This window comes from Gymnoscopelus braueri (assembly GCF_963280865.1).
Source record: "Gymnoscopelus braueri genome assembly, chromosome: 12".
Lineage (NCBI taxonomy): Eukaryota > Metazoa > Chordata > Actinopteri > Myctophiformes > Myctophidae > Gymnoscopelus > Gymnoscopelus braueri.
The window spans coordinates 39,647,766-39,671,256 of NC_137614.1; the positions used below are offsets into that span (position 1 = coordinate 39,647,766).

Sequence of the window (23,491 nt, forward strand, 5' to 3'; positions counted from 1 at the left end):
GTCCCTAATATAACCCCCATCTGAAAATGTTGTGTGCCAGGGAGCCCCGTACCGTTACAACGTACCAGATTTGTGTTAAAAATATTCCAAATATTCCACATTTTATTGCAAGAGTTTTTGAAAATAGCCGACTACAAGTGGTAGATCGTCTATTTTCAAATAACCAATGCATTTAAAGTGCTCATTATGCTCATATGTTGTAGTAGTTGCTTTTTCTGGGCTTGTTTTCCTAGACCTGGTTGCTTGTTTCTCTCGCGAAACCTGGTAACATTGTTGATCAGCAGCTGCAAAAGACAGACGGAAGAGAGAGAATCGACTAGAAAGAAGCTTCTCATTCACTGTAGCTTCAGCAGACAGACAACGAAAAAAGGACTGATACCCGGCGAATAACGGGATAATATTACTGCAGCATAGTGACAAAAATGGAGGTTAACTTGTGGTTATTATGATTGTTTGTGCGAGGAGGTGCCACCACGGAACCAGAAGAAGCAAATCGTCCGCCACTAACCGCATATTCCAGGTAGGACTAGCCCTGATTATCATGACAGTCATGGCGAAACTTCAACCAGTTTTTTGCACTTTCTCCATTAACAGCCCGTACATCTACATAAACGTTCAGATTTCAAATATAAAGTGCTTACCCCATGGCCACGGATGTTACAATTCTTTTCGGGTGGGTGTAAGTACCCGTATCTTCCGTATTGTTTAATAACAAGCATTTTAATCCGATTGGCGGCCATTTTCTCATAGAGTTATAATGTATCAGAGTGCAATACAGCTCCCAACCGATAGGGTCGCGTGGAGGAAATGTGGCTCCGATCAATAGCCACCGATCAAATTAAAATGCATTTTATTGAACAATACGGAAGATACGGGTACTTCTGAGGGCCCGAGTAGAATTTTAACATCCGTGGCCATGGTGTAAGCACTTTATATTTGAAATGTGAACGTTTATGTAGTTATACGGGCCGTGAATGGAGAAAGTGCAAACACCAGGTTGATGTTCAGCCATGAGGCTCGTGACGGACGAGCGTCGTGTGATCCATGGCTATTAGGACCAGCTAGAGGAAAATGGCAAACTCCAGTTAGCTAAACTACTTAATTGCCTCTTGAATTGATGTATAGTTCCTTATTACTGAGTTGATTAAACTCAAAAGAAAAACTTGGCTTGTTGTCTGTGGTAGTAGCAGCAGCAGCATTCGCTATTGTAGCTTCCCATTGACCTTAGCTAGGTGCTGCTAACTGGCTATAACTGCATCTTGGTGCTGATGCTGAGCTGGCTGAGGATGCATGGAGGATGGAGCATCCCCAGTGGTGGAAAAAGTACTCACATTTTTTACTTAAGTAAAAGTATCAATACTGCAATGTAGAAATACTCTGTTACGAGTAAAAGTTCGGAATTCAAAAATGTACTTGAGTAAAAGTACAAAAGTATTGGCATCAAAATGTACCAAACTTAAAAGTACTCATTATGCAGACTGTCCCATTTCAAGTGTTCAAATGTATAAAATCTTTTGAAAATAGCATATCTACTGTACAAGCTCGCGACACATTGTGAGCTTGTAGATCAGCTATTTTCAAATGGCCGAAATGTATATAGAGCTGAAGTGGTTAATGTATATTTTTTAATAATAAACAAAATCTACAAAGTAACTAGTGACTAAAGTTTTCAAATAAATTTTGTGGAGTAAAAGTACAATATTTGGATCCGAGATGTAGTGCAGTAGAGGTAAAAGTATTGGAAATTGGAAATACTCAAGTACAAATACCTCAAACTTGTTCTTAATTGGAGTACTTAAGTAAATGTACTTAGTTACTTTCCACCACTGAGCATCCCTGACCACCAGACCCACTTGGACTATAGGAAATGTTAGCCATCTACAGAAATAATGCTGTTCGGATAATATTCACTCGAAGGAAATCATTATATTACATTGTTATATTACAGCTGAAACATTTCCATTAATCGTGTGTGTACGTAATTTCAGGAATTGAATAGTCAGACATGTGGTGGCGGTCGTGGCCCTTCCTGCCCGCCTTTGTGCTCCTGTCAGAGCTCTCGGTGGTGAGGGTTCAGACGGCACCGTGCCAGACCTGCCGAAAACTCACGGAGAATTTCATTAAGGTACCATGCCACTACAGTACGACCTACGCACTTACACGTCATGCTTTTGTTGTGTTGTTTTGAAGTGTTGTTTTACTCATACTGTATATTTACACTCTGCAGGGCTTGGAGAGAACAGCCAATAAAAACTTTGGGGGCGGAAACACCGCTTGGGAGGAGGAGAAGCTGGCTAAGTATGCCCGCAGGTAAGACTATTTTCTGCATTGGACAATGAATTCCATTTTGTTAGATTAGGGCTTTGTGCATTGGACCTAATCCAGTGGTTCCCAAACTATTTAGCTTGAGACACAAAAAGAGAAATTTGATGTCCCCCCGGGACGCGAAAGTGAAATAGCCGATCTACAAGCTCACAACGCGAATTTCTTAGTTTTTTTTTTTAATGTATGAAATTCTTTTGAAAAATGTTTGAATTTGTATAAATGTTTTTATCTCTTGAAAGGAAAAATTGCGGGATATTTACTCGCGACCCATAAAAATGGGTCTGCGTCATGACCCCGAAAATGGGTCCCTGACCCACTGTTTGGGAAACACTGATATAGAGGCCCTATTATCAGCTAACATATTCAAATAGTACAATGTAAGTTGATGCACTGGCCTGATAACATTGAATGTGGTTAGTGAACTGGTCTTTTCCAGGGCATCAAAAGGCTCAGCTTTAAAGCATCACAAAATTAGGCCATACAGAAAGTGTGTGGAGGACATGGAGCGGGCAGATTATGGTGTGTGTGTGTATGCTTAAAGGAGAATCTGGCCACTTTTTTGTGGATATTGCTGATGGTTAGGTTAGTCAGTTGGAGCATTCAAATCCTGACTGCGGACCATGTTGATTGAGTTCTCCTGCTCACAGAGCGTTACTGACTGACTAGTGGTTACATGTACCTGCATGTGTCTGCACACACCAGTCTACACTAACCTGCAGTTTTTCTGCAAATGAGTTAAAGAGTAGAAGGGCAAAACCTAGACCTAGATAGATAGATAGATAGATCGGCAAAAATCTGAAAATACTGCATAATCATTTCAGTGTAGTCTTCTTTGAATTGCTAACTGTTAGTCCCCTGTTTTAGTGAGACTCGTCTTCTGGAGATTGTGGAGTCTGTATGTGAGAAAACAGACTTTGAATGTAACCAACTGCTGGAGCAGATCGAGGATCAAGTGGAGACATGGTGGTTCCATAGGCAAGTATAAATACTCCCAATGTCATGTGAGTCAGCTCACGTCAATGCCCTCATATCAAGGACGAAACTAATAGTATACAGGTGTCCTCAACGTTTTTCAGGCCAAGGACCCCTTAGCAGAGAGAGAGAGAGATGAAGCAGGGACCCCCACTACATATTGTATAAAATTATGTTGCAGATTCAATGTTTTCATCGATTTCATAGATAGCTTCATAGACTTGTTTGACAGCACTATCATTAGTGTTGTGTAAATTAATGTTTTTTGGTTTGTTGACTTATCTTTTCTATTAATATGTTGGATTCATATTAATGTGTCTTATCAGACATTTAACGACTTAAACCCTCAATACTTAGTAAACTTGACCTTTGGCTCTGTACTTGGTCTGCTCTTTTTTCCATCTACACCAAACCTCTTTGCCAAAAAAAATCATATCTACAAGCTCAAAACACCTCACAATTCGAGGCGTTGTGAGCTTGTAGATCAGCCTATTTTTGGCTAATGTTCCCCTCAGAATAGGGATGCTAGGGTTACAGTATATAAAAGAAAAAAATCCTATCACACAAAGATTGGCGACGCCCCTGTAGTAACTCTGAGGACCCCCTAGGGGTCCCAGACCCCCTGTTGAAGACCCCTGGTATATCATGTATGTCATCCTTCTATCCATCATGGACAAAATAGCTTTTTAATGTTTTACTGTTATAACAGTACTGATGTGCTTCAACTAATATTCTGTACTTTTACAGTATACTCCACATTCATTTAAACTGGTGACATAATTATGATTGTTTTGTGTGTCGTGCAGGCAGGAGGAAGCCCCGGACTTGGTTGAGTGGCTGTGTATACAGGAGCTGAGAGTGTGCTGTCCACCAGGACGCTTTGGACCAGACTGCAAAGGTTTGGAATACATTGTTAGCGTTTATTCTAGGGGTTCGAATCCTTCGAAGCCACAATTGGCCGTGTTCAGGGGAGGGAAGCCGGACGGGGAGGACAATTTTAAAACAAAGTACTTAATAGGCAAGATACAGTAGTTCACACGGTGTAAGAAAAAATGGACACTCTTAAAATCACAATCACAATTTCATCTTTCACAGTCTGAACTGATTCTTCAAGCATGCCTCCATTTTTAATTGAAGTTATACTGAGTAGTATATTGTCGCAACTGTCCAAGTGAGAAAAGTAATAAATGTCACTCTTCATCCCCAAACTGTTCTCAGCAATGGGGTAAAGCTAATCCAACATTCACTCATATTTTGTAACAAACCTTGTCTGTATAGCATGGCGTATGGCTGCACTTTAGTCTTTTTTTGCACTGAGATTACCATAGATCATTTAGATCCCATGAACAGAGGTGTGGTTGCTGTTTACATCCCACAGCCCAGAGTGACACTTGTGTTGTAATTGGGTAGTTGGATGTCAAGTAAGTAAGTATATTTTATTTATATAGCACTTCTCACAGAGAGATCTCAATGTGCTTTACATACAGTGGGATTAAAAACAAAACATAAGGCATTAAAGCAGTTAGAACAGAAAAGGCCTGTACAATTCATCTCAAGCAAGACGGCAGACAAAAACACAAACATGGAAATAAAATCATGTACCTTCTGCAAACGCTTGTTCAAATAGTGGCGTTTTAAGGTTGTTCTTAAAAAGCCTGCAGCTCTCAAGACCTGTGGAAGAGCATTCCAAAGTTTGGCAGCTACACTTTCCCACTTTTGTTATTAATTAACAAGCAGGGATATTGGTTGCAGAGATGCAGAATCAACATGAAAGGTTGACACAAAATCATGTGCATTTGTAACGTTATGGTTTTGATTCCAAGCTGTGGTCTGTTGTTTTGAATGTTACAGATTGTCCATCTGGCCCAGGCGGAGTCTGCGGAGGTCTGGGCCGCTGTGAAGGAGAAGGTACCCGCTTGGGAGATGGAGAGTGCGTCTGTGACCCTGGATACTCGGGTCCTCTATGTAAGAGCTGTGCTGACGGCTACTACAGAGAGACGGGTTCCAACCACAGTACAGGAGCCTGTGCAGGTATCCATTCACCAACTCATTCAGTTCTTCATATTAGGGGTGCAACCGTTCATTTAACTAATCAGTTTAATCTATTATGAAAATATTTTTCAAAAATAGCAAACAGCAGGTCTACAAGCTCACAACGCATCGTGATGCGTAATAATCAATTAGAATTATTTTAATTAAGATAATTGACAGTTGCAGTACTTGTTCTCATTTATAGACCCTTTTCTTCCAGCTCGCAGCGGGATTGACTCAAGTCAAGACTAAGTAACTGACTCGTGCCTTTCTCTCTTTTTCGATCCATGTGTAGCTTGCTACCACTCATGTAAGAAATGCGCGGGTCCACAAGACTTCAAGTGTCTGGACTGCAAACCAGGCTGGATGCTCCATGATAACAAGTGTGTGGGTGAGTCCTGCCCGGAAGGTCACATGTTAAACACGGTTGATGATTTTGTCTTTGGTCTTTGGCATTTTGTTGCTTAACTTTTCCTGCATGCCTCGTTTAGATATCGATGAGTGCGGCACAGAGCTGGCCCGCTGCCCCTCTAACACCTACTGTCACAACACAGATGGATCATATGAGTGCAGAGGTAAGCTCCATTGTCCTGTAGCCATGTGAGTTACTGCTCTTGTGTCTGTATTTACACTGCCATGTCTATTGCACACAAAGATGCTGCTTTATTAAGCAAGCAGAGGTTAACAATATTTGACAATTTTGTGTTCAATTCGCGGCAGCATTTTTATTTAAAGTGTTGCACCTGTATGACTGTAGTCTTTTCACAGACATGTTTGTTAGACTTGCCTTTGTTTGTTACTTGACTGAACTAAACTGTTATATATATATATGAAATGAAGGCTGCCCCCCCCCCAAGTGATAACTGCCCTACAAAGCCCAAACAATTAACTGATAAATGGGGTTAAAAGTATTTCAACTGGTCAGCCAAATAAGATATCAGCATATAAGTGATATTACACTAATTGTATATATCTGTTCTTGAGGTAATTGTTTATTCCCAAAAATCACGAAGGCTAATTTGACCTTTGGGATACACAAATAAGTCGGTGTGTCCAAAAAACGTAGTTACTGCACTTTGGCTTTGTAGGGCAGCATACTATAGCTGCAAAGTTCTTGCTTTCTTTCTTTGTACATACATTCTTCCATCATACAATCACAGGTTTGTGAGGTAGCTGCTATGATATTGCTGTTTTTCCTAATGTGGCTAAATGCGAACCTCTCTGCTCTACCTGTATGCAGGCTGTGATCAAGCATGTAACGGGTGTATGGGCAGTGGTCCGGCCCGCTGCAGGAAATGTTCCCGTGGCTACCGGCTTAAAGGAGCCAAGTGTCTTGGTAATGAATTACTGCTTATGTATTTAATACGTATTACTCCTTTCTACATACATTGCATTTTCTGTCTAATTCTGCTAATAAGATCTGTCTTTCTTGTTTTGCTTGCACAGACATAGATGAGTGTAATGAACGTGCGATAGCATGCCCAGGGCTGAACGAGGCCTGTATCAACGAGGAGGGTTCCTTTCACTGTGACTGTGCTGAGGGCTTCATCCGAAGAGATAGCATATGTGTGGAGAACAAGCCAAACGGTATGCTAGTCATAGGCACACACGCACACAAACTACCAGGGGTGAAATGAGTACTTAATATACTATTCAATGTGGCATTGGGACCGTAATTGTTTCAATATGAAGCCAGTCCTACCAACCAATCGCTCTTCATTTCAGTACAATAAAAAATTACGTATTTAGTAGACACAATCAGACCGACTTACAAGTGCAAGATTGGAGTAAATGGCATGAGCTTTGTCAAGGACTGACTTAAAGAGGGAAAAGACGTTAAAAGTCTGAAAACTCACCCCTTCAGACTAGGCTTGTTCAATAAATAACAATATTATCGCCTCAGGACGAAAATGAGTTGCAGACGATATCGCAGATCGTCACACTATTAAATGCATGCATTAGTTTTATCCCAGTGTGTTTTGGCTGCCTGTGGCTGTGATGCGCTTCAGCAGTAGTAGCTCCGCTACTGAATCTCTCTGCTTGTGTGGGTGTGTTTAGCATCTGCTAAATGCCTAAATTGTAATCTCCCGATTGTGTCATAACAGCATGCATAACTGTAGGCTACTCTGTAATTCTTGCCTAGATATGGCTTATTTAAATTGGTAATGAAAATAAATGAAAGTCGACAAATATAAATACATTCAACTAACCCAGTTCTGTAAACGTGGTTATCAATTTTGTACCACACTCGAAAGTTGGATTAACTAGTAAACAGTGCGTATTTACACTTTTTTTTTTTTTTAAGAAATGTTAAAATATTTTTTAACGTAAGTCAGGGGTTTTCAACTGATTGTGAACCAGGGACCACCACCCTGACTAAGAATCAACCTGGGGACCACTGTTGTGTTGGGTGAGGATATGAGCTAAGTGCTTTGCTAACACTTGCTACTGTATGCATGCTTCCCATGATACATCCCACTGTTTCTCAACCAGTGGTCCATGGACTACACAGACACATGGAATTATATGGCCACATTTCCTAATAATGATGACTCCTTCCCCTTCTTGAGATTCTAACTCCCTTTTCTGTGGAATTTCTTGACCTCCGACTTCCCAGAAACTGACAACATTGACATGTCATCATAGGTCACCAGGTCGATAGTATGCACTGTTCCATGGAACAAGAAGAAAAAAAAACATATTGCAACATGGTCAGGGACCACATGCAATACCTTCAGGGACCACAAGTGGTCCACGGACCACCTGTTGAAAACCCCTGACATAAGTGATTAAAAACGTGTTGTACATGAAAAAGCAACTTGATATCTAAAGTTTATCCTAACCTCCTTCTCGATTGCAGTAAAGACGTTACTTGTAATTAATTACTTTCCTCCCGTCAAACTGCTCACAACTTTCTAGACTTTGCCGGTAAACTGTGGTTTCTTCATCCCCTCAGTTGATCCAGAAAAGGGCCTTTTTGATGACATACCAGAAGACGAGGTTTTGGTACTGCAGCAGATGTTCTTTGGTGTGGTGATATGTGCACTTGCAACACTTGCCGCCAAAGGCGACATGGTCTTCACTGCCATCTTCATCGGGGGCGTGGCTGCTATGGCGGGATACTGGCTGACAGAGAAAGGAGACGCCATATTGGATGGGTTCCTCAAGGGACGCTAAAACCTCTCAATGATCCAAGGGTTCGAGAGAAGAACTTGGAATGTCAGCCAAGGAGGGTAGATTCCTGTGGGACAGGAACGTATTTCTGCAAGGCTAGCCTATCAGGGATTTATTTGCGGGTTTGGGGAAGTACTGAATAGTTCACATTCATAGTTTTTATGAATAGTATATGTAGAAAGATTAAGAACTTGAAGGCAAGAAATTAGAATGAGAGAGTGAGGCCATGTAAGGGAACTGAGCTATTGGAGCCAGGATTCTTGAGGAACTGACACTGCTGCACTGATAATGGAGCTGAACTTCATTCCCTACCTTAACGTCCTTGGAAACGGGCTTAACCACTTAAACCCTAGTGTCGATATTCAGGGGGTGAACATTCTGCAAAAATAGCAGATCTACAAGCTCAGATCAACGACGTAATGTGACGCTTTGTGAGCTTGTAGATCAGCTATTTTCGGTGTGAAAAGAGGAGGGGGCCAAGGATGGACCCCTGGGGGACTCTGGTCAACGAAGTATATAGGGTTTAAATGGTTAAATGAATAAGACCTCAACTGATTGTTACCAAGTTATTATGCATTTGTATGTTTTATCCAACCAAAATGTTGCTCAAGAAATGATGTCTTCTTTCTTCCACACGTCTGAGAACTTGTCGCGTCCATGTTTCATTTATTTATTTATTTATTTATTCTATAGGATAAGTAGGACCGAGCCAGGTCATTGAAACCTTAGGCTTGCTGCTATGGCTATAGAGCCCAAGATAAGGAGGGAATTGAATCATTCCCACTTACCCCTGACAAATCTATTGGAAACACTGTTATTTATCCACTATACCACTGGTCATTTTATGTCTGTTATGATTTTCTACCTATCTACTTTTGAGAGATGATTCCTTTGGTCTGAATGCATGAGAATAGGATTTGCAATGACGGTGATGTACTGTGTTTTATTTTTATTTCTTCGTCTGATAGGCATGGAAGACTGAATTTAACGGCTGCTTTATCACTACTATTTTTAAATGGTTGGGTTAAGAAACTATGAATCTGAGGGAGAATATACCGTGGATAAAATGTCAATCTTAATCGGCATACTGCTACCCATTTATGTTTTGTTTTTAACTTATTTCTACTGCAATATTTTAGAAAGAAATATTGATATATGCCGTTTTTCTCCATGCAAAGTTTAAGAAATTATGTTAAGTTTACCAGCATTGTCTATCTGACAAATGAAATATTTAATATCCGTCCATCTTGTTTTTTGTTTTGTCAGTACATTTCAGACTTTGTGTCAACAATGTGAACTCTATTCAGTTTTTTACAATAAATTATCATTCACTCATGTTTTTTATTTATATATGTTGAGCTTTGTTTGCACTTTCAATAAAATTAGTATTGAGAATAATAATGTAGCTTGTGGAATGTCTGTTGGATTAATTTCCAAGGGTTAGGTGACAGTTCCTGGTCATGGGGTTGTAGGCTATTTCAGAGTTCCACTCCAGTTAATGGGGTTGAGTCGTAGTCGTTCCGTCTCCTTCACAGCCTCCAGGGAACGCGCTAATGCCCTGTCCTTCCATCTCTGCTCCATTAGCTACACACACGCACACACACACACACGCACACGAATGAGTGAAAACCTCGAACATTAGCTTATCAGTGTAACATGAGAGCAGTCTGCATGATTAGAGAGTACAGATTAGATTGCACTGGTGTTACACATAGTATGAAACAAAAGACATGCAGTGGATACTGTATGTGTTTGTTTTTGTGACTGTATATAGTAGCCTGGTTCATACAAGCATAAATTAGGCATATTATTGTACAGTACCATCTTGTTCTCGTCTCTGCACAGTGTCATGGCTCTGTGGTCCTTGATTCTCTCCTCTCTGTCCCTGGACAGAGCAAGGCGATCCATTTCACATACATACTGGCCGTCTTTCACCTTAACGGCCCGCTGCAGTCTCAGTGCTAACATTTTCTCCTCCATCTGTCTGATCAGGTTGTCACGCAGTTCCTTCCTAATTCAAAATGAGAGAGTTTGCAGAACTTAAAAGCAAGATCTGTCATGCTCATACAAGTATGTGCAGTGAAATGTTGGTTCCAGGTTTCTTTATTGTTACATATTTTGTACAGGTAAATAAGAATAATAAAAAACAGGTATAATACAAGTGGGTAAAATAAGGTTTTAATACAAGGGTACGGTGCAGTAATAAGTGTCAAGTGTGTAAATAAATAACCTCATAGGTGTGTAGAATACAGCATCAATATATTGTACACAGACAATTTACAATTTAGGTGGCGCTATGTTGACAGCATCCATACAGTATCTGATCTCCAGATAGGGAGTGGTGCTGTTACACATCAGCATACTACAGCGTATGCTCACTAACAATACCAACACATGTTTCACCTGTACTCATCTCTCTCACTGCTGGTACCATAGAAGGGTCTTCTCCACACTTGGTGATATCTGAAACAACCAACAGACAAAAGGTTACTGACTGAAGAGACTCAGATGTCCATAGAAGTAGACATGTGCTATGAATCTATGGGTGCAACAGTTAATCAAACTAATCAATTTAATCGATTATAAAAAAATATCGATTTTAATGAAGTAATTGACTACTTTATAAAAACAAGACCAGGAGACCTGGTTCTGCCCGGGGGACAGACTTTTATGGCTGGGGCCTAAGGACAAAGTGACCATGCCCATGTATGGAGAAAACAGGTACAAAGCCTCATGTAAGCCAGACCCCCTGGGTCCGGCAAATATATAATTTTATAGGGTTAGCATATCTACAACCTCACAATGTGTCGTGATGTGACACGTGGCTTGTATATCCGTTATTTTTGCTATTTTTCTGTGTTTAAAACGTTTTTGTATTGATTTGTTGATATAAAATAAACATGCTTCTCGAATTTTTTGATGAATCGAAAAAGGAATCGACAATAATCGCTAAGAAAATAATCGATAGTTGCAGCCCTATATGAATCGGCCGTTACCTATTGTATGGATTTCTGCAGTCAACCATTAATCGTTGGTCAAGAGTATTTCACCTGCAATGCTCTCTCCTCTGCATGATCAATGTCCTCTGATGGTTGTGTTGATGAACCAGCGACGTCTCTAGGCTAACCGTGCGTCTACTGACCATGGGCGGATGTAGAGGGTCTAGCCTGGGGATACGCTGAACATCACATTTGGAGTCAAAACGAGAAACGTTTTATTCAAAGTACAGTATAGACACATGTCTTGAATAAGCACAAGTACGACAGACACCATACAATACAGCAAGGTCAGTCAAAAGTGGTGCAATATAGTGCAAGACAGTACAGTAGACCGGCAGTGTAAAATTTAAAGTATACAATATAAAAGCATCAGTGTTAAGTTAACTCTGAGAGAGTACAAATGTCACCCATTTGGTGGTTATATTTGTACACTCTTGGAGTTGGAAATGGATAAATTAAGAAAATAGTGCAGACTTGTAGAAAACCGCCAAGCGTCAGACGCTGATCAAGTGGAACAGCATATGGTATAGGTAGCATACAGGCGTTTCTAACAGCAGGGAATATTTGCATAATCATACTGACATCTGTTGAGATGGTGGGCAATGCCAAGGATTTCACCATCAGGCATCGACTCTGACGTGCAGGAGGCGTGGTGCGACGAAACGACACAGGTGTGGAGGCCACACAGAGAGCAGCTGTGGTTTCGGTAGAAAAGAAAAGTCCACCAATCCATCAATCAATGGGTGCAGTTAAAACATTCCACCAGCAACACTGTAGAAGAACAAAGGCTTGTACTTACGAAGTTTCATGGTGTAGTTCAGGTCTCTTGAATCAGGCTTTGTGCAATGAGGTTTTTAAAAAAGAAATAAAAACATGGTCAGCTCCTAGATTGTGTTCTCCTTAATCCAATACACAAAACTATAACTACTTAAGGTTTGTAAAAACATGTATAATCTAGATAGTTAGATATTAAATCCTAAATGCCTATGTACTCACTGAATGTTTTGCAGTGGCAACTGTTGCCCTGGAGATCAGTCACCCATCAAGACAAAACTGGGGCAGAGTGTAACATCATCAATGTTGAATTAGAACACCTATCACATTTAACAGCCAAGAAACTGTCAGAAACCAACAGAGGATGGCTCTAGAGCTTGGATGCTAGGGGACTGATTCATGCATAAATACATAATTACATATGTAGTGTACAAATATATGTATTTATGTGTATATACTGTAGAAAAACCTGAATGGCCGCAACACTCCAAATTGACTCAAATCAAGAGTCTTTAGGTGCACGGCCAAGGAATATAACATGGAGAAAGAAGCCAACACTGCCAACTTTCACGTTGTGTATATTCTATCCTTACCTCACACCACAATCTATTTATCGTCCCCCTAGTTCTGTACATTCCCCATTGCTGTTAAGGTTTTTAAAGAGGGTTGGTGTGTGTCTTACATGTACTTTTTAACCTTATGTTTGTCGTTAAAATAGTTTTCCTATTTTTTGTATTATCTTGTTGTATATTGTATTGCTGTGGTGCCACACCGGCACTTTGCTGCTTGCTGCATAAGTGACAATTTAACCCCTCTTGATTCTTGAGTATACGTAAATAGATACATCAAACCATGAATAACAGACTAGCAGAATAATAAAGTTTTGATCATAATGAGATTTATACCTACAATAATAACAGGACAAACCTTTTAAAGTAGAGAAACATCTTTAATCAACGTTGAGTAAAATTACAAAGAGAGGCAAACACATATTCAGAGAAGAGTTCAATAAGACATAATTGTTGCATAATTTGATTTCTGCAGTGATGTAACAGACTCTCTCATGCATGCTACACACAATGTCTCTTGAAGGTTTGTCTTGCTTAATGGCGTTTCAGATTCCAAGCTGCTCATGATTCTCCCACAGCCAGGCATGATATTTGTTTAACTTGTGATCTTTTGGCGTCACCTTTAATAGAGATACACAAAAAAAAGCAAAGTGTTTATTATAAATTGATATTATATGATATAGTAAGCCACTAGTCTTGCGTAACCAGACGACCAAAACCTCTGCCTACTGATACGTTTGGTGACATCTAAATTCAATGAATGAGCTATGGACGGTTGATACAATTCGGAAATGTGAAAAAATAGCAGCATCACAGAACTAATACAAAGACGGTATAATGACTGTTTTCCAAAGCAGTAGGCGTAGGTTTGTTAATGCCAGTGTTTTTCTCCACTAATTTAGATTACCCCAGGTGTATCGGTAGGTGGAGATCTCTGATCATCAGGCTACGTGAGACTATATAGTAGTAAGCCACTGAATAGAATGATTCTATTTGCACTCACCTCTCTCCATTCTTCCACACAGAAGATCCTGTAGGAATCATTGCCATACTTTCCAATGCCATGCAGCTCTATTGGGTACCGCCACTGTTTAGTGAGATATTCCTCTGTACAGGAGGACATTGACTGTGAGATGTTTGTCATGGAAAAATTACATATATCCATATAAATGACATTTCCACTCAGGCTAAAGGCGTAAGATATGAATTCACCTGAAAAGCGGGTGAGTGTCTTTGCTCTGAGCTCGTTTAAGCCCAGTGGCTGTAGAAGTTCAGATATGGGCTTACAGTCTGCCTGGCGGGTTACCTCTGCAGACGGGTAACGCTCAAAGAAACGCCACAACATGGGAATTGCCACCTTACCTAGAGTATAAAAACAGGGGTCTTCAACGTTTTTCAGGCCAAGGACCCCTTAGCTGAGAGTGAAATGAAGCAGGCACTACATATTGTATTATGTTGCAGATTAAACCTTTTCATATATTTCATAGATAGCTTCATAAACTTGTTTGACAGCACTATCATCAATGTTGGATTCATGTTAATGTGTATTTTCAGACAGTTAACCACTTAAACCCTCAATACTTAGAAAACTTGTACTTGACCTGCTGTTTTTTCCCCTACACCAAACCCCTTTGCCGCAAATAGCCGATCTACAAGCTCATATCACCTCGCAGCGCGAGGCGTTGTGAGCTTGTAGATCTGATATTTTCGGCTAATGTTCTAATTCTAATTATAGAATTAAAGTGGTTAATGTAAAAAAAAAAATCCTATCACACAAACATTTGGTGGCCCCCCTGTAGTAACTCTGTGGACCCCTTAGGGGTCTCGGACCCCCTGTTGAAGACCCCTGGTATAAAAGATAAGAAACATTATGATATAAGGGGTTTTACGATGAAATTCAGACTGTTACAACATCTAGTGTATTGTAGTAGTAGTGTGTGTGTGTGTGTGTGTGTGTGTGTGTGTGTGTGTGTGTGTGTGTGTGTGTGTGTGTGTGTGTGTGTGTGTGTGTGTGTGTGTGTGTGTGTGTGTGTGTGTGTGTGTGTGTGTGTGTGTGTGTGTGTGTGTGTGTGTGTGTGTGTGGGGGTGTGTGTGTGTGTGTGTGTGTGTACAAGTTTGTTTGCATGTATGTTGGTCTCCTCACCACTGGTTTTGTTTAAAAAGATGGTGGCCACCAGAAGCTTCCAACTGTCATGGAACAAGGTTTCCTGTACAAGGTTGAATGGGGACCTGGGAGGAGTCCACTTCTTGAATGCTTTTCTCCTGGGGGGACTCGGGCCTGCATACAGGTGCAAGACACGTCTTTTTAAGTCACACACAGAACTTCCCATCATCCTACAAAGGCCACAAGTGATTAAAGGCATACTTCTGACATTTCAAACAATGGATGTTACCGATGTCTCATGTTTCAAAGATAACTCACTGAACTATTACCATCTCTCAGTGACTTCCCACTGAAATAAGGACTGGTTTTCCGGTGGTCTCCCAGTAGTTTGGAGTCTGGGGAGAAACGATTACATATTTAGCAAGTAGATCCGTTTCAAAATCATGAAAAGTATACACACAAAAGGATTAATGTTTTATGACTGAAGTCTAGACAAAGCTGTCAGACTGCATAATAGTGGACTATACACACGAGTCTGAGAGTCTCTCATGGGTGAACAGTGCCCTCTGCTGGTGTCAGGCGATATAACCTCTTCTGAATTCATCTCACTGACAGCATCAGCCTCCAGTTCTGCAGGAGGCTTCATGTCACCATCTTCTTGATCGTTTATCTCATCTGCACTCTGCTCAGCCTCACTGTCAGTGGCAGGCTCAACAGTCAGTATTGGGACCGAAGGCAGTGAGACTGCCTGTGCGTCCTGTTGTTGACTGTTACAAGTGTTCTGTGGGCCAGCGGGAGCTCCCAGTCTGAGTAGCTTCTCTCTCAGCAGGCCCCTCCTCGGACCGCCTTTCTCCAGGTTAACATCATCCACTGCTGCTGAAGAAGACACCTGAAGAGAGGTTTGCGTGCCGCAGTTCGCGGTCCCGTCCATTTCCTCACTAGAACTGTGAAACATTTGTGTGTCCTCCTCTGTCGTGATTTCACCATTAGCTTTGCTACCATCTTTCTTTCTGCTTATACTTTCCTCTTTGACGTCACATTTGATCAAAGGAGAACTGTCCACATTCTGCTCAGCCGTGATGCTTTGATGTCCAGCTATGATGTTCTGCTTGCGGGACGTAGAAGCAGGAGGGGCACTTTTGGTTTTACTTGGAGGTTGGTCCAGTGTTTCAGTATCTTCTTTCATTGTCCTCCGTCTATGTGGCCCTTCTTTCTTTCTCCGACTCGGTTTTTTATCGACGCAGAGGAGTGGTGGATCTGTGACACTGCAACTCTTGGATTTAGTGAAATCAAAGAGATCTATGTGTAGGTCCTCCTCTCCGTCTTTTAAAAGGAATGCTTGCAGAGATGCTCTGGACCGGAACGTCTGGCCCTGGGGACTTTAACAAAAGAGTGATCTGTTAGCTGTGTTGTACTGACCAACATCAATTTGCAATTTGATTTAAGGCTTCAAGCCTTGCGAGATAAACCTTCTGCAGAACCCAGAGTCACCTTGTAATGTAGACGTCTTCTTTGCCTGCTGTCTTGCCAGTTTTACGCTGCCTCACCACTCTGGTCCAGCCTGGGGGCATTTTAGAAGAATGACATGACGAGCCTTCGTCATCCTTGTGACTTTGGCCATTAACAGAGTCTCTGTCTTCGTCGTTAGCCCCTGACTGAGCATCAGTGAGATCCATATTATTGAGATGATCTCAATATGGCTCTCAATGAGATCTGTGTTGCAGTTGAGCTTAACGGTGGGGATGAAGGATGAAGTCCCCTCTGTGCCATTGGTAAAATGAGCGACATCAGCAGTCATCACCTCTTTTGGAATAGAATTTCCATCTGGAAATGCATGAATGGAAAACGGCATTATCGCTCTGACTGATTGATTGAATACTAGTACAGTGGTACGATTATACAATGGTGCTAAAAGTATAACACAAAAAGCCCTATGGGCTTGTTTCCATTGTGGTCCTGTGCATTGTGGTCCAATGCAAGATTGAATTGATATGGGTTCGCGGGATATTAGCGGGAGGATAACAAATCGAAAGTGTTTCAAAAATGCATCATTACATCTGTTTTTACCTGAATGATCCCCATGAAGACCACCCAGTCTTACTTATTAGTTATAGCAGGGTAGAGCAAAGCATTGTAAACAGAGTCCTGGTGGGCATGCAACAACATCCGAAGTAAACAAAGAAATTGCGTCATGACGTTATGGCGCGTACACAAAACACGCCCCACACAGGAAGTACCAGAACCTAGGGTTGCCATGTCCGCTTATTATAAGCGACGTTGGGCTTGTTTTCCTGTAAAGTTCACTGTAAATATTGGTAGTTGCGGGTTGTGTTTTTTTGGGCTTGTTTCTAAAGTAAAGTGTAGTTGCTTATTTGGGCTTGTTTCCTAAATGTTGTTTAAACCAGTGGTTCTCAAACATTTTTATGTCAAGGACCCCCAAATTAATATGTATTTGTCTGCGGACCCCCCCCCCCATCTGAAAACATGTTATGCCAGGGAACCCGGCCCCCATACAAGATTTGTGTTGTTAAAATGTTTCAAAAAAGTATTCCACATTTTTCACATTTTCTTCAAGATAAAAAAAAAAAAAGAATTGCAGATCTACAAGCTGATGTGACGCGTTGTGAGCTTGTAGTTGGGCTATTTTCAAATAAAGAGCCACTGTTTAAAGGGTGACGGGCTCGCTTTCTTTCGGGCTTGTTTTCATAGACCTGGTTGCTTGTTTCTCTCACAAAACCTGGCAACACTACCAGAACGGAGTCTGCGCAGGGGCGACACACATACAGCAAAGCTCAGAATGACAACTGTCAGCTAACTAAGCAACAACAACCTGTTGAAAACAGAGCAGGATTATTATAACTTATACATCAGCAGCATGAGGACCGTTCCCACGTGGATAGACAAAGTGCACGATCGTGATAAAGTTGAACAATGGTAAGAAGAAAGAACATGTTTATTTGAGGCCAACAACATGCATGCAGGAGGATTGGATGCTGTGATGTGTGGTTAGCAACGGCCCGTTGCTATGTAAACTATTGCTAGCATCAGTTAGCATGGGAGATGAAAATATGCTCATCTACCGTTAATACGATACTGTACATACAACAGTGGAGATCATGGCGTTGTGACTGGCCGTCTGGCCTCATGTGTTGTATTTGTGCTGCCATAACAAAGACATTTTCAGGAAAATAGAGCTACACTGTCGTTTACACCAGTGGTTGAATAAGTACTCTGATATTTTACTTAAGTAAAAGTAGAAATAACACAATATAAAAATACTCTGTTCAAAATGTTACTTCAGTAAAAGGACAAAAGTATTGGCATCAATATATATACTTAAAGTACAAAAAGCAAAAGTACTCGTTATGCAGACTGTCCCATTTCACCAAAATCTTTTGAAAATAGCAGATCTACAAGCTCACAATGCGTGGCATCGATCGTGACACATTGTGAGCTTGTAGATCGGCTATTTTCAAATGGCTGAAATGTATAGGGGCTGAAGTGGTTAATGTATGTTTTGTAATAATAATCAAAATCTACAAAGTAACTAACTAAAGTTTTCAAATAATTGGGATGAAAGTACAATATTTGCCTCTGAGATGCAGTGGAGTAGAAGTATAAGTACTGAAATTTGTAAATCAGTAAAGTAAAAAATACCTCAAAGCTGTACTTAAGGACAGTACTTGAATAAATGCACTTAGTTACTTAACACCACTGCACTGTCGTTTACACAATGTTGAAGAAAGCTACCGATAGCTAACAGGTTGTCAGTCTTTATGTTTTGCTGCAGGTCAGGATACACAGGAGGTGTTCGCTTTGCAGGGACACAGCTATTTAACCTGACTCATGTACTACTATATAGAAAATGCAACATTTGCATAGCTGCCATATTTAATGGGCAGCTGCAAGCTTGCACACTTGTATAATAATAATAATAATAATAATAATAATAATAATAATAATAATAATTATTATTATTATTATTATTATTTCCTTTTTGGATCTTTATAATAACCCCAAAACTCAATGAAAGTGTATACAAAAATGACAGATGCTTTTGAAATGGTGGTTTGCCAGCTGGGTAGAATGCAGTCATTTGGATCAGAGTAATGTAGGATTGTGAATAATTATCACACATTTTCTAAAATAAATCTCCCGTGAAAACACCCGCATTATTTACACTATACCTGTCCTCTGCACAAAATATTCAGCTGGTTCCTCTCAATCCTCTGCTCTAATTGTCTATGTATATCTAATTTATATATGTATACATTCTATAAGCTGTGGTTTGTTTGTTTGTATGTGTGTTTGAACCCATGCACCACACTCTAAAGTCAAAACAAAGAGTTCCATCTGTCAAATCAGTCCACTATAGAAATTAGCTGTGTATCTCACTGTGCTGGTTGGCTGGTTCAAGTCCCTTTAGTTATTATTTTACGTTTTATATTTTTTTCTTTCTGTTTTTAAATTTAAACTTTTTGAATTATGACAGTTTGAACCCCTGCTTATACGCACACACACATGCGAGCACACAGACACACACCTAGCGACTGCCTATATACAGTACACCCCCAGCCACTTACCAATACCCTAGCAACACCTGTTACACCCCAGCAGCCATTTAGCACACCCTAGAAACCACCTATTACCATAGCAACACTCTAGCAACCACTAACATCCTAGCAACCACTTGTTACACCCTATCAACCATGTAATACATTTAAGCAACCATCGACTACAACCAATAACTGCCCAACACCCTATAATCCAACTTCTACACCCTAGCACCAGTCTAACAGCATACAATACCCAACAACACCCTAGGGCCTAGGAATGGCCTAGTACACTCTAGCAACATCCTAGCAACCGTGTTCTACACCCTGTATTTCAAGGCACCAACCAAATTCCTTGAAATAATGAATTCTGATGAATGCTGAATTGTTTTCAGCTTGCCTTGCCTACAGAAAAGGAAAGCTCAGTGTGATGTTTGTTTGTGTGATTATCATTGTCTATGGAGATATAATTCCATTGTTTTCCAACATCCCAGTATTTACGACCTTGCCTTCAAGCCAGATGGCAGCCAACTCATTCTTGCTGCTGGAAATCGTGTTCTGGTAAGACTGGCTTTTTAAATGTAATTTTGTCCTCACGGAGGGTTAAAGAAGGCCTCAACTATCATCTCACTACTCTTTGCAGGTGTACGACACAGGAGAGGGAACTCTTATTCAGCCCCTGAAAGGACATAAGGACACAGTGTACTGTGTCGCCTACGCCAAAGATGGTACTTTGCTAGTTGTTACATTGTGTACTCCAGACATTTCTGAGTGCAGCGACAGCTGTTGTCTCACACAATGCTGCATTGTTCCGCAGGGAAACGATTTGCGTCGGGGTCTGCAGACAAAAGCATCATCATCTGGACATCTAAACTGGAGGGCATTTTGAAATACACGTAGGTTTTACCTTCACACATGGCTGTAGTGTTATTCCATGCTCCATAGTCTTTCTTCAATTATTCTTTGTTTTTTTGTTTTATATGTATCTGTAGCCACAATGACGCCATCCAGTGTGTTGCATACAACCCTGTCACCCACCAACTAGCCTCTTGCTCCTCTGGGGACTTTGGTGAGTATATTGACACGGTTATTATTAACCACACAGCCATATATACTTCATCATACAACGAATAGCGAAAATAGGCGATCTGCAAGCTCACAAAGCGCCGCATTGCGACGCGTTGTGAGCTTGTAGGTATGCTATTTTTGCTATTCATTTTTGAACATTTGATGTTCCGGGATGCCAGGTTGAAAGTGGTTAAATGTAATCTTCTGATCTCCCTTGGAGCACCAGATATGAACAGACTGTACTTGTTTCAGGTCTGTGGTCTCCGGAGCAGAAATCTGTTTCCAAACATAAAGTGAGCAGCAAGATAACATGCTGTGGGTATGTACTGTAAAATAATCAAGCCTGCTGTTTGTTATGACTAGCTGCTACTTCACAGACCCTTTACTTTACCTTGCATTTTTTTCTTCATCTTCAGATGGACAAACGATGGCCAGTACCTGGCCCTGGGCATGATGAACGGAGTGGTGAGCATCCGGAACAAAAATGGGGAGGAGAAGGTTAAAATAGAGCGACCAGGAGGTTCCTCCTCTCCTATCTGGTCCATCGCTTGGAACCCTTCAAAGTTAGTATTTTCTAAGCTATCTCCACCACAATTCATTCATCCTTTATTTATACTCGAGGAAAATGCATTGACAAACAAGAGACTTCTTTTTCAAGTGTGCCAAGTTTATAATTAAAAAATTAATTATAAATAAAAACATAAAATTACAATATTATAATATAGAATAACTACATACTGAACTAATGCACAATGTTTGTGTTATGAATGGTTCTTTAAAGTTTCATTGATCACCAGGATTTGTTGATAATTTTCACACGTGCATTGAGTGCAAGTGAATGGCCCAGTTAGGACCAACAGGTGGCAGTGACGTTCTGTGAGAGAGAAGTTGATGGAGCTGTGGATGGGAGCTCCTTTTGGGAGTGACTGTGCTTCCTCTGCAACTCATTCTACAGCCAAAGCATAAACAGAGAGAAGGCTTAGGCTGAGCAGTGGGCTGCAAAGATCACAGGGGTGGGGGGGGTAGTCCAAAACTTTAAACATATACATGTTGTACAAAATCATACCTAACTCCCACATGTAACATCATTGTGAATAACATTGTTGAAAGTAGGGTAAGTGATAATTTCTGGTTAAATAAAGTTTTTTGTTAAAATGTTAAAGCGCTATTTTCTGATAGTAACCATTGCTATAGAGTGTTTGTTCAGTAACAGTAACAACATGAGTCTCCCCATCTCTTCAGCTCTTCAATAAACAGAAAATGCATTTTCAGGTGGTTGCAAATTTTCAGCCAATCAGGAGAGAGTACCCATTTATCAGCTTAATTTTTATAATGTTCCAGTTCCAATTTTGTCTGCTCGTTTCTTGGTGTCATCACTTCCAATTTCACTTTTTTAATCTGTATCCTGTCTGAGTTCTCTATCCTGATTGGATACAATTGGTATCCCAACCTTAAAATGAATTTTCTGTTTAATAAAGAGCTGGAGAGACATGGAGAGACTCCCGTTACTGAACAAACACTCTATAGCAGGGATTTTCAAAGTTTTTCAGGCCAAGGACCCCTTTGCTGAGATTAAACATTTTCATAGATTTCATTAATAGCTTCATAGACTTGTTTGACAGCACTATCATCAGTGTTGAGTAAATTCATGTTTTTTTGTTTAGTTCAGACATTTAACCACTTAAACCCTATATACTTAGTAAACTTGACCTTTGGCTATGTACTTGGTTTGCTCTTTTTTCCCTCTACATTAAACCTCTTCAACAGAATAGGGATGCTAGGGTTCAAGTGGTTAATGTAAAAAGAAAAAAAAGATCCCAAATCACACAAATATTTGGCAGCCCCCTGTAGTAACTTTGAGGACCCCCTACGGGTCCCGGACCCCTGTTGAAGACCCATGCTCTATAGCAATGAGTACTATCAGAATATACAGCTATTTAACACTATTTTATTTTAACCAAAGAAGATCACTTACCCTACCTTAAGAAAATGTTTCAAAAAGTAAAAGAAAATAATAATAGCCATGCCACCATGCATTGTGAGCCTATAGATTGGCAATTGTTGCTATTCATCATACGAGTAAAGGGACATGTCTGAAAAACAAGGGTACATGCGTGCGTGCGTACATGAGTTGTGTGAGGGGTCTCAGCTTGTTCAGATGGGGGACTCCAGGAAAAAAAGGATGGGAACCACTGACGTAGAGAATGGGACAGGTGTGTGGAAATAGAGGTTCCCACACGCAAGTTTTTCATGGAGTTTATATGCACATAGACAGTTAGGTGCTGGGTTAAGTGCAACACATAGTTTGAGACAAGTAGATTCTGTACGTCAAGTCAAAGCCAGACTTGTTTTATGAATACAAAACTAGACAATGTTTTGATTCATGGTAGATCTTTGCCAGGTCAATTTAAAACACCTGTTCAGTCATTCAAAATACATACACTTTATCGTCACAGGTGGAGCTAATCTAAACATTGTTGCGATCATAAATAACATGGTGAGAGAATACATGCAGTAGAAAAAAAATTCAGTAAAAAGAAAAGGCTTGAAAATATAGCACTACATAGTTTATCCACGGAACGTGTTTCCCATTTTTTTGAGGGAGCCCTGTCCAAGATGGTAATACAAAAGTTGGAACAACATAAAAACAACAGCAAAACCTTCCCTTCGTTACAGAGGCCAAATCCGATTTTACCACCATTTGACTCTCTAAGCGTGTTATTTCGTTTTGCAACAATGTTTACATTAGCTACACTTGTGTCTACTCTTACCTGTTGTGACATCACACATCAGGTTCAATTTCAATTCAATGTTATTATAGTGACGAATCACAACAAGTTGTCTCAAGACACTTTACAGATAAGAGCAGAGACCCGACTAGTGGTGCAACAGTTAATCAAACGAATCCATTTAATTAATTAT

The 23,491-nt window shown here is 40.4% G+C and overlaps 4 protein-coding genes across 5 annotated transcripts in view; 2 read left to right on the plus strand and 2 right to left on the minus strand.

Moving 5' to 3' along the window:
• The first annotated feature begins 312 nt into the window (after positions 1-312).
• creld1b (cysteine-rich with EGF-like domains 1b) lies at positions 313-9,761 on the plus strand. Its single transcript, XM_080445002.1, has 11 exons — positions 313-520; positions 1,989-2,125; positions 2,228-2,310; positions 3,190-3,304; positions 4,108-4,195; positions 5,149-5,328; positions 5,624-5,719; positions 5,820-5,903; positions 6,569-6,664; positions 6,775-6,915; positions 8,285-9,761. Exons 2-11 carry the CDS (start codon positions 2,006-2,008, stop codon positions 8,503-8,505), a joined length of 1,224 nt encoding a protein of 407 aa, XP_080301128.1. The 5' UTR covers positions 313-520; positions 1,989-2,005; the 3' UTR covers positions 8,506-9,761.
• A 214-nt stretch (positions 9,762-9,975) lies between these two features.
• Positions 9,976-11,987, minus strand: LOC308096550 (uncharacterized protein; the record flags this gene model as incomplete). Its single annotated transcript, XM_080443967.1, has 5 exons — positions 11,976-11,987; positions 11,553-11,680; positions 10,906-10,965; positions 10,324-10,513; positions 9,976-10,086 (listed from the first exon to the last, which is right to left on the minus strand). Exons 2-5 carry the CDS (start codon positions 11,645-11,647, stop codon positions 9,976-9,978), a joined length of 456 nt encoding a protein of 151 aa, XP_080300093.1. The 5' UTR covers positions 11,648-11,680; positions 11,976-11,987.
• A 1,216-nt stretch (positions 11,988-13,203) lies between these two features.
• On the minus strand, positions 13,204-17,111 carry mbd4 (methyl-CpG binding domain protein 4). Of its 2 annotated transcripts, XM_080444995.1 has the most exons (8): positions 17,016-17,111; positions 16,440-16,772; positions 15,480-16,327; positions 15,278-15,343; positions 14,988-15,122; positions 14,057-14,206; positions 13,848-13,951; positions 13,204-13,464 (listed from the first exon to the last, which is right to left on the minus strand). In XM_080444995.1, exons 2-8 carry the CDS (start codon positions 16,622-16,624, stop codon positions 13,390-13,392), a joined length of 1,563 nt encoding a protein of 520 aa, XP_080301121.1. In that variant the 5' UTR covers positions 16,625-16,772; positions 17,016-17,111; the 3' UTR covers positions 13,204-13,389. The 2 variants fall into 2 exon arrangements, with proteins under 2 accessions (XP_080301121.1, XP_080301120.1); XM_080444994.1 differs by having other exon boundaries at positions 13,848-14,206.
• A 635-nt stretch (positions 17,112-17,746) lies between these two features.
• Positions 17,747-23,491, plus strand: part of ift122 (intraflagellar transport 122 homolog (Chlamydomonas)) — a 49,766-nt gene continuing 44,021 nt past the window's right edge. The window contains exons 1-7 of the mRNA XM_080444951.1: positions 17,747-17,882; positions 19,996-20,062; positions 20,145-20,229; positions 20,319-20,397; positions 20,494-20,570; positions 20,822-20,888; positions 20,986-21,132. Coding sequence (XP_080301077.1) covers positions 17,824-17,882; positions 19,996-20,062; positions 20,145-20,229; positions 20,319-20,397; positions 20,494-20,570; positions 20,822-20,888; positions 20,986-21,132 — 581 coding nt within the window. The 5' untranslated portion in view covers positions 17,747-17,823. The remainder of the gene's footprint in view (positions 17,883-19,995; positions 20,063-20,144; positions 20,230-20,318; positions 20,398-20,493; positions 20,571-20,821; positions 20,889-20,985; positions 21,133-23,491) is intronic.